Source organism: Hypanus sabinus, chromosome 3, assembly GCF_030144855.1.
Source record: "Hypanus sabinus isolate sHypSab1 chromosome 3, sHypSab1.hap1, whole genome shotgun sequence".
NCBI lineage: Eukaryota > Metazoa > Chordata > Chondrichthyes > Myliobatiformes > Dasyatidae > Hypanus > Hypanus sabinus.
The window spans coordinates 130,221,820-130,237,340 of NC_082708.1; the positions used below are offsets into that span (position 1 = coordinate 130,221,820).

A 15,521-nucleotide genomic window follows, 5' to 3' on the forward strand; every position below is an offset into this window, starting at 1 on the left:
CATTTAAGTTAAAGTAAAATTTCCTATCAATTTCATTAGGAATTAAAATGGTGAAAATCAGATTCAAAATAATATAAGCCAGATTCCTGAATATGAAAATAGTTTAATATCATTTCAATTATTTGTGCCCACAACTTAAGAACCTGCAATTGAGAAAGATTTACTGCCAGCTAAAAAAAAATGGCCATTAAACGCTTTTCTTGCTGCAGAAGAATTGGGATTTAATTGTGCATCACAAAACTGCAATCCAATATTTACGGTGAACCACCAGCTATTAGGATGAAAGCCAAAGTTTCGTTGAAAGTTCAGTTTTAGTGCAAGCATCTGGCAGATGGGCAAGCAGAGATGTATTTATACTGTAATCATAAAAGGAAAAAAACTTGGATTTATGTGTTACTTTTTACATGCTCTCTACAACCAATTAGACACTCTAGAAATGCAGACATTGTTTTAGACATTGGAATGCGATTATGAAGGTCTCTGAGTATAAAGGGTGTTCATTTATTCCCACTTTCTAGGAATACATTGTATAAGATTTATTTACCTTGCAAACATGTCTCTGGTTCACAAAATCCATCTTCAACACCTTACCTGATAACTTGGTAAGGTAATTGTTTTGATATTGACTGGTACTATGGAAAGCATATTTTGATTAAACCTGTCTGAGGAGCCTGAATATCAATTGTCTCCTACCATCAAAGCCATGCTTGCCACTTCTGAAAATATACTTAACAGGAGCTTCTGCATCTATTCTCAGATGTTATGTTTATTGCAGTTGGCAGGTGATGTGAGGTGGAATTGGGAAATTGCCTAAAGGAGTGGAGCAGGAAAGAGGCTAGCATTAGCGAGTGGGGGAAAGGAATGGAAAGAGGATTGGAAATAAGATAGGGAAAGGTGCTGAGTGCGAGAGTAGGGAGAAGAGGTGGAGCAAAAGGTGAAGAGCATAGGCACTCAGGAGCAGAGAAGACAGGATTAGTGGAGACAGCTTTGGGGATTTTAGATTTAAGAAGTATATGTGGAAGAGGTAATCAAAGTACAGAAGAAAGCATATAAAGAAAAAAAATGACCATTATATCTGGCCAACGTTGTTGAACTGTATTGGTTAAGTTGAATGTGTACCTGTTACCCTTTTATCCATCTTCTCATGCTGGTTTGAGCAATGTCATTGCATTATTATGCATTGGTAATAAATTGAGGCTGAATGCATCCTTAAACTTACATCCATGGTGTATATAAATAATTATTTGTCATTTGTCATGTCAGCTATCATGTAATTAATCTTCCAAAGAATATAAAATCAACCAATTAGGGCTTCCATAAATATGTAAAATTGAAAAGATATATTAAAGTTAATGTGGTTTCCTTTGAGTTATTTTGTGGAATATGGAGAAAGTAAACAAAAAACAATTGTGATTGGCTGCTTGGAAGACAAAGTCCTCCCAGACATAGCAGAGAACAATAGCCTAAAATTGAATAAGAAGGTGGGAAAAAATAATGGAACTGAAAGCCCATAAACTCCTAGTTCCTATTGATTCACAACCTGGATCTTGAAAAGGATAGTTGTGGAGATGTTCAACTTCGCAAATTCCATAGATTTCAGAAGAAGTCCCGCAAATTATAAGGTATTAAAAGCTCACCACTTAACAGAGGGAGAGAGAAACCCAAGTGATTACACTCCCTTACATCAATAGTAGGGAAATTATTAAAATTTATTTAGAAAATGTTAACAGGGCATTTAGGAAATGATGATAGAATTGGACAAAATTAATTTGGATTTATGAAAGGGATTTGTGTTTGAAAAATCTATTGTAATTTGATTAAAGTTTTTACTAGAAAAATAAGAGGATCGCTGGGTCTTTAAGACTTTCATAAGGCTTTTGATAAGATGCAATGCAGGAGGTAATTAGAATTAAAGCACATGAAAATGAATGAGATGACCAAATGCAATATATCTAATGCTGTTTTTAAGCCAAGTTGTGGGGACCAGAATCAGGTTTATTATCACGGACATATGACGTGAAATTTGTTAACTGAGCAGCAGCAGTTCAATGCTATACACAATCTAGTAGAGAGAGGCAATGAAGGAAGTGTACATGGGTGAAATAGATTGACCATATTGAGACATCTTAACAGGACATGTGCAAGCAAAGGAATGGATCAAATGGGTAAGCTAAGGTTAATATTTATTTACCTCTCTTAGATGGCATCAAAGACAGTTATTACTTGGAGAACTTTGATCTCCATATAAATACAGAAATTCCCATCTTTCCCACCACTGTCACCCACCCCCACAGCTTTAAACTACCCAGGAAAAGCAAAAGAGATCACTAGATGCATGTTTCTTTCCTCTTTCAACATTTTCATCATTCAGATGCACTCCCTCCACACCAACCAATCCCTGTCTTCAAGCACTTTCTCATCAGTGGGAAAAGTAACACCTGTACTTTTACTTCTATCCCTCCATTCAGGGACACTGCAAATAAAGCAAGTATTCATTCCCGCTTTTAATACAGTGTACTAGGGTGTACATTCAATGTTCCCAATGTGGTATTATTGCTTAGCAGATCAGATGCATTCAGACTCCCTTCAGTATCAGTCAACAAGCTTCTAAATCTCTGTTTAGAAGGCCTCTATACCTCCCTTTGCGAATGAATCATTGATTTCTTCAACAGGAAACCACAGTCAGCATGAATTGGTGATAACATCTCACAAAATCAATAAAGGTGTACCTCAAGGATGTGTGGTTAACTCACTGCTCTGCTTTCCATGCATAACTGTGTGGCTAAGTATAGTGTAAACACCATTTATAACTGCTTAGATGACACTACTGTTGTTGGTAAAATTTCAGGTGGCAATGAAGGAGGTGTACATGGGTGAAATAGGTTTGGCTGGTTGAGTATCCCCATAACATCCTTGCACTTAACATCAGAAGGACCAGGGAATTGATTGTGGACTTTGGGAGGGCAAACTCATGAGAACATGTACCAGTCATCATTGAAGTGTCAGTGGGAAGAGTGGGCAGCTTTACTTCCCGAGTGTCAACATATTTAAGGCTTTGTCAAGGCCCGAACACATTGATGCAAACATGAAGAAGGCAAGCCAGTGGCTCTACTTTGTTAGGTGTTTGAAGTGATTTAATATGACATCAAACACTCCAGATGTATCACAGACTGGTATAGAGGCTCCAATGCATAGGATCACAAGGGGCAAAAACAGCCAGCACCATCTTGGGCACAACATTTCCCACCATCAAGGACTTCTTCAGGAGATGGTGCCTCAGGAAGGTGGCATCCCATAATACAGACTAAGAAACTTAATCAACCTCTAACCACCACATTTACTCATTTGGTATCACCCTATTGAAGGTATTCTACCCATTCCCTTGTGACCCCTCCCCAAATAAAAATCAGCCTTCTCTCTCTTTCCTGGTTATGACAGGGTATCAGATTTGAAACATGAACTCTGAATTTCATTCCACGGACACTGCCTGATTAGCCTTTTAGATATTAGTATTTTTTCTGTTTTTAATACTTTGTTCTTCTCACTGTCCCAATTCTGATGAAGAGGCAATAGCCTGAAGCATGACATTTCTTCTCTCTCCAGTTAGGTTTCTTTCATTTTTTTCTGTTTTTATTTCAGATTTCCAGCCTCTACTTGATGTTTTTTTATTTCCTGTTCTGTCTTATATTCTCAGGATAAGAATTGCTAGAAAATATTACTCTCTCTAGCCAGTATTTTCCAGCTTGTTTACTTTGTTTTGCTTCTGACTTTATGTATCCCTTGGATGCATGGCCACCTTACTAATATACTGTACAAGAAATATTCCTAAGCATAGTCATAATGTGTTTTATTCTCTACACATGAACAGTGGTGGTACTGATTTTCTAGTGGAAACAAATATTACTTCAGAATTTTGTTCGCTTAGATCAGCTTTCTCCATTTCCAATGGAAATAAAGAATGAGAACACGCCCACTCAAGGTGTATGGCGATAGCTTGCAGGAAAAAAAGTTGAATTTCAGATTATATATATTTTTTAAATGAAATAAAAACAGAAAATGCTGGATGAATCCAAGGGGCCAGGCGGCATCTGTGGTAAGAAGGGAATCGTCGACAGTTGTTTTCCATCCATAGACGCTGTTCGACCCGCTGAGTTCTTCCAACAGATTGTCGTTCCAGGTTCAAAAACTGCTCTGCTTAGCATTTCATGATTCCCTGTTTTTGTTTCCGATTTCTGTCCTCTGCAGTTTTTTTTAGAGAATGAATGCGTGTGTGTTTTAGATCTCCAAGCAGAGGGGACATTCGCACACACACGTACTGTACCTCCGACGGCATTTTTTTTTGAAGCGCACAGCGCCGGAGGGAGGAGCCGGCGCGCATGCGCCAGCCCGTCGCCGCACAGGACGGCGAGAAGGCACTCGTGCACATGCGCAGTGCCATTACCCACCACCCTCACCCACACAAAAAAACTGTCGGATTAACATGGTGGGTGCAAACTATGTCTTAACTTGAGGCAAATGGAAGCGGGCGGTGGGCCAGAGATCCGGCGAGTACTGCGAGTGAGTGGACACGGGAAGGAGGACGGCACGGAGTAGTCCCTTGGAGACCGATCCCGGGCGGTCCTGGAGGGAGGGGTTTGAGGCCGTGATTCAGAACAACGAGGCGAGTGAGTGGAGGTTGGCGAGGAACCACGTTTGTTGCCCGGGTTCGAAGGGAAGAGCGACTCGTCCTCTAGTCCTCCATATTGCTGCCTCTGGCCCGTGTTCTCCTGCACATTCCGTTTAATTTCTTCTGCTCAGTCTTCCTCGCGAGTTGGATTTCCCCCCCGCAAAAAAAGATGTTTTTCACCCCCTAGAAGCAATCCCGGTGAGACGTTTGACCTTGTGATTTTCTTAATTTAACCACCTTTTTCTTGTCGTCGTCGTCGTCCCCCCACCTTTTGGGGTTTCTGTCGCTTCTATTTCGGACCCCACTGAAGGGAGGGCAAGACGAAGTGGGGGGGGGGGAAGAGATTACTCTGCCTTTGGATGGGCCGATGCATGGCATTGAGCTGACCCGCTTCTGCTGCCTTTCCTTCCCCCGCCCCCACGGAACCCTGGCCTGTGCTTCCTCTCCACGCCGTCTATACGCCTTTAAATAAAACAAAAATTAATTCTACCGGGGCTCAAGATGGAGGGGGAAAAACACAATAAACAAGGCCAGTTTCCACAGTAACAGCTGTGTGTCGTAACAATGGCACGGAGCGGCGGGCGGGCGGCGGAGCGCGGCGGGGCCGGCGAGCGGCGGCGGCGGCGGCGGCGGCCACGGCCACGTCAGTGCTGCTCGCACGTGGTGGCCGGGAGCTGGCGGTCCGGCTCCGAGCGCCCCTTCCCTCGCCGGCCGCCCCTTGCAGCATCCGCACAAGGTGCCGCTCAACTAATTATTAGTTCTGCACCCTTCTCCCCCTCTTACCTAACCCTGGGCCACACCGGTCACTTATATTTTTGATTATTTTAGATTCTGTCTCTGCTACCCAAAACCCCCCATTTAAAAGGAAAATATGGATTTTTTTAAAAAAAATTACTTAAGTTTACCCTCAACGGAGTGAGTCTGGGTTGGGAGGCGCTTACTGCTTTTTAACTCTAGTGACCATGTGATTTTTAAGAAATGAAGGAGCAGCTCTTCCATTACTTTAATTTAATTGTTCGTTTTTCTTTTTTTTTAATTCCAACAGTAAATCGCGAGTAATTTTAAAGACAAGTTATTTGCGAGGGCTATAGAGGAGAGGGGAACAGCGGTGAACCCGACATCGGTTCATCCGTTCGGTGCACGATGGCCACCGACGTTGAGACACCAATGCTTCAGTCCACCGATCACGACCCGCAGCCGGTTGGCAGCAGTAGCGGTGTCAGCTCTCGGGTGGAACCGGCGGACCGCCACCGCTCTGTATCGTCTGCTTCAGGAGGAGACGAGGACGCCGGTAACGGCCTGCCGGCGAGGTTGGAGCCGCAGATCACAGGGCGAGATCGCTCTGGAGAGCGAAGCGGCCCTTTGGAGATAGCGACCGACGCCGAGAAAGAGAACAAGGAGAACGACCACAACCAGAGGGATCCGGCAGATAAATCGCTGAAGTTCACCGAAGCGCCCCCTCCCAAAATCAACCCTTGGACGAAGAAGAAAAACATGGTCACTGCTAACAGCGTGAACGTCAGCAGTCAGGAGACAGGTTTGTGCACGAAGTCGATTTTAAACCTGGTAGTTGGTTACTTTGAAGCTGTGAGGTGACAGTGAAGAGGTGATTGGCTTTATTGCTTGATTATTGCTGGCTACGAATATATTTGCTGTTATTAGTACTTGCACAAACTAAGTTTTTTTAAAACAAGTACTACTTTTGCCGAGCACTGAAAGTCGAGTCATCTTTTGGTTTGCTGACTTGCAGCAGCTAATTGGATTAGTTTAGAGGCCACGTGTCTGTTTAAAAGTTCAGTTTTTAATCTCTACAAATGCAGGTGTTTGTATTGTTTGAAAGAGCTGTCTGTATATTCGAGACCTTTAGCATGAAATCTGGCCTCAATTGTGCCATTTCTGGCAAAAATACTCTTCTGCTTACTGCAGTATTGCGAGTACTATTTGCTACCTAGGAGGATTATTGGTCGGCCAGCTGCAGGTCTTTCCACGGGAATTAAAGCAAATTTATTTTGATTCGACCTGAGTTGTGTATATGATCAGGATATTTTTTCATCCTTTGGTTTGATTACTTCTGTAATAGTTTACAATCGAATATAAAGTGTTTAATTTTAATTACACGGGTGGTATTAGCGATTGCTACCAACCGGGACACAGATTATTTAACTTTACCCATAATTCTAATGGAAGAAAACGTGTTTTCTATGAACGTACGACATTATAGATTTTGTAATAGCATATGTGAACTGTGAAATTTTAAGTAAATGTGAATTTTGAGTTCAATTTCTCAAGTCTGTCTCTCTTATTGCCATGCTATTTTAGTTTTCATGAGGAATAGTTGTAAACGGGCGAATATGCTGATGACAGCGCATTCATGATCACGGAGCAGTTTAAATGCTACCCTTCCCCCATTTCTAATCAAATTAGCACGTGTAGTACTGCTGCGGGCAAGCAGCATTTCAAGTGAAGAAATGGGTGGGTGGATGGTGCTGGAATTTAAATTTTGAAGTTACCTTTGACTGTTTTTAGAAATGCACTGCAGCTTTACTTGGTTGTAAGACAAATTTGCATCTATCATTGTTACAGATCGAAAACATAGGTGCATTTCACTTTGTGAATCTTGCAAGAATCATGCGATGAAATTACTGAATGTGCTTAGTCATGTAACTGAATTAAATTTCCTGTGAAATGGTCGATTCTGTGGAATTGCTGGATTACAGTTTTGCCATGTACTTTGTTAGTGGCACAGTAAAATAAATTAAACTTTCTTTGAGGTAATAAGACCACATTTTTAGGCGCATTAATAAATAAACCTTTCCTGCCAATATTTTGCTTTTGTGACCTTCTCTATTGCTAGCATACTGTTTTGGACTCTGGTAAAATGTCCAAAAGCTTTTATTTATGTGTAAATCTTCAAATAATCAACCAACATTTGTTGTGAAGTGCACTGCAAACAAGCTTAGACTTCAATGTGAAACATAATTTTGTAGTCTAATTAACTTGCCTGTTAGCAGATTTAGACCATGTATCTTCTCAGGTGTAAAGCGCAAATCCTATTTCATTCAGGGTCTGTACTCTGCAGCCAACTTGCAGGGACTATTGGTAACAAGATTTCATGTGAATCATTTGTTTTCTGATTCATATTTATGCCATTTTATGATATGTATATTGATATTTAATCTGTCGTGTCAATGCCAGCTGAGTAAAATTTATTCATCTGCAAGCGCTTGGTCCAGATCCATGCAGATTATGGGATCAAATGCTCATCCATGTACAGTGGATTCTGGTTAATTGGGACAAGTACATTTTGGTCCAATTAAGTGGCTGTCCAATTAGCCGACGTTTCATGGAAATAGTTAAGTTATTAAAAAAAAGACAGTGCTGTTTAAGTAACAAATGATGTATTATAATGACTATTGAACAAACTAGAACGCTATCAATACTGCTCCAATATTATAAAACTGTATTAGTTCCTAGTGGTATCAATGGAGGAACCACTGCTGCCGCCTTTTGATTGTTGTAAATGAAATGTACCTAGGTAAATGTACCTAGTGTAGGTAATGGACTGCCTTCATGCAATACTATCAACGATTGCTTCCAACAAATCTTCATTTTCATTGTAATATTCAAGATGATTGTAGTTCCTAGCTTGAAGTAGTGAAATCCTTTCATTTACACTCATGATCGTTTCTGTCATCTCCAAACCTAATTGCTTGAAACCGCAGTGAGCAAAGCAGTTCTGAAATGTCTTGTTACTTATTTCTCACCAACTGTCAGTGATGAAATCACTGCTCTTTGAGTACAAGCACATGCATCTGATGCTATTTAAAAACTTCTCTCTAATCATGGTTGTAGTGCCCAATGGCCACACAAGTGCACATGTCTGATGCCAGTTATAAACTGTTCTGCAACATTCTCCTGCCCCAATTAAGTGGCATAGTGTCCCAAATAAACAAAGGGAATCTTGCCAATCTTCTAGATCAGTTTTTGTTCTTTAAGAGTTGTCCCAAATAAATGACTACCCTGATTAACCAGTGGCCAATAACTAAAATCTATTATACTTGGTAAAAATCAAAATTTCTGCTTCTTCCGTCCTTTCAGGAAATATCTTCCCTGGTGAACAAAAATGCAACTGCTTTTCCCCTCTTACCTATCTCTCCCTGTTGAGCCTCTGCTAAGGTGATCACTTCTGTTCACCCAATCTAGTCATGTAATAAGCTTGTACACCTTAACTAAACTCTACTATTTTAATAAGGAGCCTTAACTGGTAAGTGTGTTGTCTTGACAGCCCTTCACTTGGCAACATCCTTGTAAATTTCCAGTGTATAATCTCTGCTACCAGGTTCTTCCTGTAATGAGATCAAGCTAATGTTTTGTACTTTTAGCATTTTCTATTCTGCATCTTGTCCAAAAAAAGCAAATGTATCCATAATCACATTATCTGCTTGTCCTCGATACCTCTGTTGACATGTTTTAAGATTGTCATTGTTACTTTTTATTAATAATCTACCATTTATTGCCTTGTTTGCTCTTAAGTAGTATATTATCTTTCTTTTCTCAGGACTGAATTGAATTTGCTACTTTTCTATTCACCATTGCAGTCCATTGTTATTTCCCTGCACCTTTAATTACATTACATCCTTTAGATTGACTGAAAACCTTTGGTCTTGCCCTTTTATTCCTACAACATTTAATATCATGGATGGAATATGTGTGTGTGTGTATTTGTTGGATTTGATGGAATATATATATCATGGATTATGCATCGTGTGTGTACACACACACACACACACACACACACACACACACACACACACACACACACACACACACACACACACACACACACACACACACACACACACACACACACACACACACACACACACACACACAGTAAATTTCAATATGTATCCAAATAAACTTGTGTTCTTTCATAATTAAATGGCCTGTATACATACACCCTTGGAGGTTGACTAAGGGGATATGGAGTTGCAGGGGGCGGTGGTGGTGTTGCTACCTCCCTGACATGAGTTCTTGCAGGGTAGGATGTCTTTATTCAACTGAGTTTACAGCCACAAGCTTTTTGTTTATATCATTCTATTCCATATGAGCTATTTTACTTGCAAGAGCAAGGAGATTTTGGAGGTCCCAACCTTATAATGGGAATTTATATCTCTCACTTTATCTTTGTGTCTCTTTTTATATGGTAACGACTTGATCTCCAAGTGACTTTTCCAGTGGAAATTTACAGTGTTGAAAGGATTAGGTAAAGAGTCTTGTGGATCATGTATTCCATATTTATTTAATTCTGTCCTTTGGAACTAGCCTCATTTGTATATCAGTGCTGATGGAGGGGAGAGTTGCCTATGTTTCTAGTTGCTGAGCAGTCACTGTTGGATCTATTTGAAGTGAGTATTTGGTGAAGAGGCCAGACATGTTACTTATGTAGACAAGTATACTTCATATCATCCACTGCCTTGACTGGCAACTTGCCGAGTCACCAGATCCTGTCTGGCACCTGCAGAACTATATCCTGGAAGATAGTTAATGTGCTTACAGGGGCAAAAGTTAGTTGAAAAAGAGAGGTTTTCTTTTGCTGAGTTCTTGAAATTAAAATTGAAAGAATCATTGGGACCAAAGAGGGTTTAGTTTATTATGCAATTGGATGAGATTGATTGGACTGGAGATTAAATTTCTCCACCACATTTTAAAAATTTATTTTTCTTCCCCCCTCTTTAGGTCTCCCTGCACCACCCCACTGCCGAGAGGGCGGGCAGGCGACCTGCTCCCAGGCCTCTGCCAAAGCTGCTCTAACCAGTTGCTAGGAGGTGTGCAAGAGCATCCCAGGGTGAGTTGCCCTCAGCTTTTATTCCCCACCCTCCCACCCTTCCCTCAACTGTTGGGAATTGGCTAACCTTTTCCACGCCTTTTCACTTCTTTATTTCCACCCCCCCCCCCCCACTAAACCCTGCCCTTTCCCATGTTCACACTCACCTTTGAGATTAAGAGCTCGACCTGCAGTCATTTGTAGGCGTGAACATGTAGAATACCAATGGGCTGATAATTCCAAATGTAGATTTGAAATAACAAAAGGGTAGGTTGGGAAGAGGTTGTTTCTGGTGTCTCTAATGAGATTGTTGCTAACATGTTTCATATTTGCAACAGAAATAAGCACAACAAAGGCTAACTATTTATTTAAAAAAACATAGGGAGTGGATCCACAAATCCCAGGCATCCCTCCATATTATCTAGGGTTGTTTTCTATGTTTCACAGACATTGCATAGCAGGTGATAACCTAGCAATTGTAAAACCATCTCCCTTTTTGTTTAAGATCTTTTGAGGACTATGATTATCTACTTTTCTATGCTGTAGCTGTAGCACACTGGTAGTGTGGTGTGGAATTTAACATGTGGATGAGGTGTCAAATAGGCAGCTTGTACTATTCTCAGTGAGGTTTAACTCAAAGGTTACTGGACCTGCACTTTTCAAGCGAATTGTCTTAGCAGCTTGGCATTTTTTCCTGGTACTTGTAATTTACTAGATGGTTGGAAAACTAGGCAGAGCAAAAGAAGATCTTAATAATAGAATATGAAAAGTTCATTTCTACATTCTAAAACTTCTTGTTCACTTTGTGCGACCAGTCTCATAAAACCATTTTGTATTGTGTTTCTAGGAAAATGCACTGCTCATCTTGTTTAGAGCCCAGTAAATCTGCAATATACAAATATGTATTTTGCTGGGTGTATTTGTATTTTTGTGGTGCAGAAGCTAGAATGAGACACTTGTTGATTTTTTTCTTATTCCTCTTGTGAACTATTTGTTAAGAAAAGTATTCAGAAATCCACAGTATTTGTTGTACATGTTCTTTATGCTTAAAGGTCTTGATTTAATGAATTATGCCACTGAAATGGTATTGTGTTTCTAAAGATTTAATGATACTTTTATGAATTTACTGAAGTGTTAACTCTAAATGATAAATTTAATAAGTGATATTCATAGTTTAAGATGTAACTTTTTGAGTTAAAGTTATTGTTGGAACTGCAGCAGTTTTGCTGATGCTGTTACGAATTGTGCACCAAATGATGGTTTTTTGGGGTGGATCCCTCCTCCTGACTGTCTACCTCCCCCTGCAATGCACACTAAAGCACACATCTTCTCTCAAAATTTCTAGGCTGAGCTGGTAAGGCAAGCAGAAATTTTTCAAATAATCTTTTGTCAAACGTTTTACATAATGGTTGCAATGGCATCTAAAGCAGTTTTCTGGTTATCCAAAAGCTGTACCTTGTTTGATCTGAGGTGCCATATTGCTCATCTGAAGTCTTACTGTAAGATAATTAAGTCATAAAGATCGAGAAAATTTTCCTTTGATCAGAGGGATAGGTTTAAGGTGGGAGATTGGAGATTAGAGGAACATCTTCACGCACACACCGATTGAAACCCAGAATTTGCTAAGAGCAGTTTGTGGATGCAGGCACTCATGCGTTCTGATAAGTACTAGAAATACCATAGCATAGAATGTAATTCGTGCTGGAAATAGGCATTACTGTAGATATGCACTTTATGACTGACCCAACTATATAGGCTGTTTTCATGCTGGATGATTCTATCTCATAAACCTCTCATTTAAACATACCTTTTCTGTATCCCATCTTGGATTTCATTCTGCATCCTTATTTTCTACAACCTTGCTCTCCTCATGTACTTTGGTATGCATTTCTTAATGTCATCTTCAAATCACAACCATACATATTGTAAAATTGTGATTTTTCAAGTTTGCTACTTCAGTTTGTTCTACACTTTTAAATAGTACTAGGCTGAATGTAAAGTTTCCAAGGTATAGTGTTCATTTATATTGCATTTAGCATGCTTTTAAATGTGCATCACCTATTTCTATAGGCTTTACCGAATTTATGCGGCATCAGGATGGAAAATGGCGAAATTTCAGACAAATGGAATGATGTAAAGCAAAGCCCAGGAAAAATAGCTTATTAAATAGTGTTGGGGGGGGGGGGAGTGGAGTGAATGTGTCTTCTTGCCTGGAATATGTGCTCCTAAAAGTGGAGCAATTGGTGCAGTTTTTATTCCTTAAAAGCTGTGATCCTTGTTTCTTCTACATTTTGCAGTGTGGTCAGATTTAAGCTTTGTGTCTAGTCATTCTCAATGATGGGCCTGAGGCCTAGATACTTGAGGGAATGTTGCTCTGTAAGCGTACACTTTTGATTGCGTCAAGTCCATCTGAGCAGCTATTGAAATGCATTTGAGTGAGGTTATTGTCATCCTATATAACTTTTAAATGAATTACTTATCTTGTATGTTGTATGACTTGACTGTGATTTATTACTCATTATTATATTGTATTTTGTAAATATGACAGCATACTTTTTTTAAAATCAGGTAGAATCAATAAGAATCAATAATTCAGTGGAATCATGTTAATTAACTACAAATATTCTCATTGGCATGGTAAATTAAAAGTAATGAGACGTTTTATGCAGCCACTGTTTAAATAAGTCTATTTACTTGTGATTCCAACATCATTGTTTGCTTTATGCCACCTAAAATCTTCAAATTGTTATGAAATGCTTCTATAACTGAAATGTCCTATGCATTTTTGGAAAGATTCTAGCCTTCTCTTTTGTATATTGTATCATAATGAGTGAGAACCAAGAGTTTTGTTAAATTATTTTTAGAAATCTGCAATATAGAATCAGCAATAAAACCTTATTTTAAAAAATGTAGTAGAAAGTCTAGGAAATTGAAACATGGTTTTGCTTTTCCTATTCATAATCTATCTTTCATTGCATCTATTATAAAATAGTTAAAACAGCAAACCTTGGATTAAAAAAGAAACTGGACAGGATAACTCTGGCTGGGACACTGATTTGTATTAATGTCTGTTTGAATTTGAGAAATTTTTGAAAAATAAACAGACATTCTGCTAAATAATTTGAGAAAAAATGGAAGTTGTATTTGGAGATATTCTTTTAAAATATCAAAATATTTTCTGTTTTGGTTTTATTTAATGAAAGCATGTGAAGACGAAATTTCCAAACATTTGGCACAAAATTTGAAAGTCAAGTAAGAAAATAAACATAGTATTTTCAGTTTTGCCATTTCAGTTCTGGGAATTGTTGGCGTAAAATTAAAAAGACTTTGCATTCTGAAAATGAAATGATTTCTATTAGATATAAATGTAGGCTTGTAGAAAGGAATCTGCTTTGAAAATCATTATGCTATTGCAGAATTTTGATACTATTTACATTAAAAATGTTTATGTTTTATATAACAAATTAAGCATTAATTCAAGAAACATGCAAAACAACATTGTTGGTGACTTTGCATGCAAGGTTTTAAATGTGTTTGAACATGTGAACATCAAAGTATACTTTCAAGTTGCAGATGTAAATGCCTCCTTAGGTTGTTGCCCCAATTTATGTTACAATGTCACATTGTTGGATTCTTCATCAATACAAAAATCGCTGTATGTGTGTTTGAAGCCCAAGATTTTACAATGATTTTTTTTCTTCTGCATTCGGAACTTTCTGCAAATGTAAGTTCTGACAATTCTTCAGGAGGCAAATGACTTGGGCAAATTTGTAGTTTATGTTCAACAATGCTGTATCTCTGCAGTGAGAACAGTACAGGTTTCCCCCGCTATCTGAAGGTAGAGCGTTCCTGTGAAACTGTTCGTAAGCCGAAATGTCATAAAGTGAAAAGCAATTACTATTAATTTATATGGGGAAAAAATTTTGAGCAACCTACCAAATCATACCAAATAACACATAAAACCTAAAATAACACTAACATATAGTAAAAGCAGGAATGATATGATAAATATACAGCCTATATAAAGTAGAAATATTGTGTGTACGGTGTAGTTTCACTTTTCAAAATCGGGAAGACAGCAAGCCAAAATCGATTTGGAGGAAAAAAAATCGGCACGTACACACATGCGCACACAACTGCCCGCGCAAGGCTTCACGGTCATGGTAGTCTTTCTTGGAGTAAGCACACGCATAAAGCTGGTGTCTTTTTTTCGTAACAGAGAGCTGTCGTAAAGCGAATGTTCGAAAAACAGAGGACACCTGTATTAATGTGAAGTAGTTCATCATTTGCAGGAACATTTTGTGCTATTGGTCCTAAGTAATGGCGATGGTCCCTGTCTAGTCTGTATTTGCAGTGGCTTTTGCTTTTTTGGGATCTTGTCATCACTTGCAAAGCCAGCATTTAATGTCTTAATGGCCCAAAAGATTATGGAAAAACTAGTGGACAAGTGTGTACCTGTAAAAGCATTCCTCATCTTCCCAACCAGAAGCCATGGATGAACAAGGCTGTTTAAGGCCGGCAACCTAGAGTTGTATGAGCAATCCAGGTAAAAATTCCAGAAGACAATTGTGGTAATTCTGGAATAAAATGGAATCACAGATGGGTGTCCAACAGCATGGAAAGTCTTGCACAGTAGAAGTTCTACGAGGTGAGATTGGGAAGCACAAGTGGTTATGACCCATCACTGTTGAATGTACTCAGTGCCTCATGCACCTTTTGATAAGGAAAACCATAGTGTCTCATATGAGCCTCACATTTCTGGATGACTCTGTAATTTTAGTTTCTGCTGTTGATGGCTGGGTGTCCTTCAAAGGATCCAGCTGGTGTATCTGGCGAAGTGAGAGTGAGCAGCTTCAAGTTCCTGGGTGTCAAGATCTCTGAGAATCTAACCTGGTCCCAGCATATCGATATAGTTATAGAGAAGGCAAGACTGCCGCTATACTTTATTAGGAGTTTGAAGAGATTTGGCATGTCAACAAATAAACTCCAAAACTTCTGTAGTTGTACCTTGGAGAGCATTCTGACAGG

At 39.2% G+C, this 15,521-nt stretch overlaps 1 protein-coding gene across 5 annotated transcripts in view; it reads left to right on the forward strand.

Moving 5' to 3' along the window:
• Positions 1 to 3,303: 3,303 nt before the first annotated feature.
• Positions 3,304 to 15,521, forward strand: part of LOC132391653 (la-related protein 1B-like) — a 63,742-nt gene continuing 51,524 nt past the window's right edge. The window contains exons 1-2 of one of the 5 annotated variants that reach the window (XM_059965119.1): positions 3,304 to 4,864; positions 5,712 to 6,203. In XM_059965119.1, coding sequence (XP_059821102.1) covers positions 5,810 to 6,203 — 394 coding nt within the window. In that variant the 5' untranslated portion in view covers positions 3,304 to 4,864; positions 5,712 to 5,809. The remainder of the gene's footprint in view (positions 4,865 to 5,711; positions 6,204 to 15,521) is intronic. The other 4 variants (XM_059965115.1, XM_059965116.1, XM_059965117.1 and 1 more) reach the window with 4 other exon arrangements.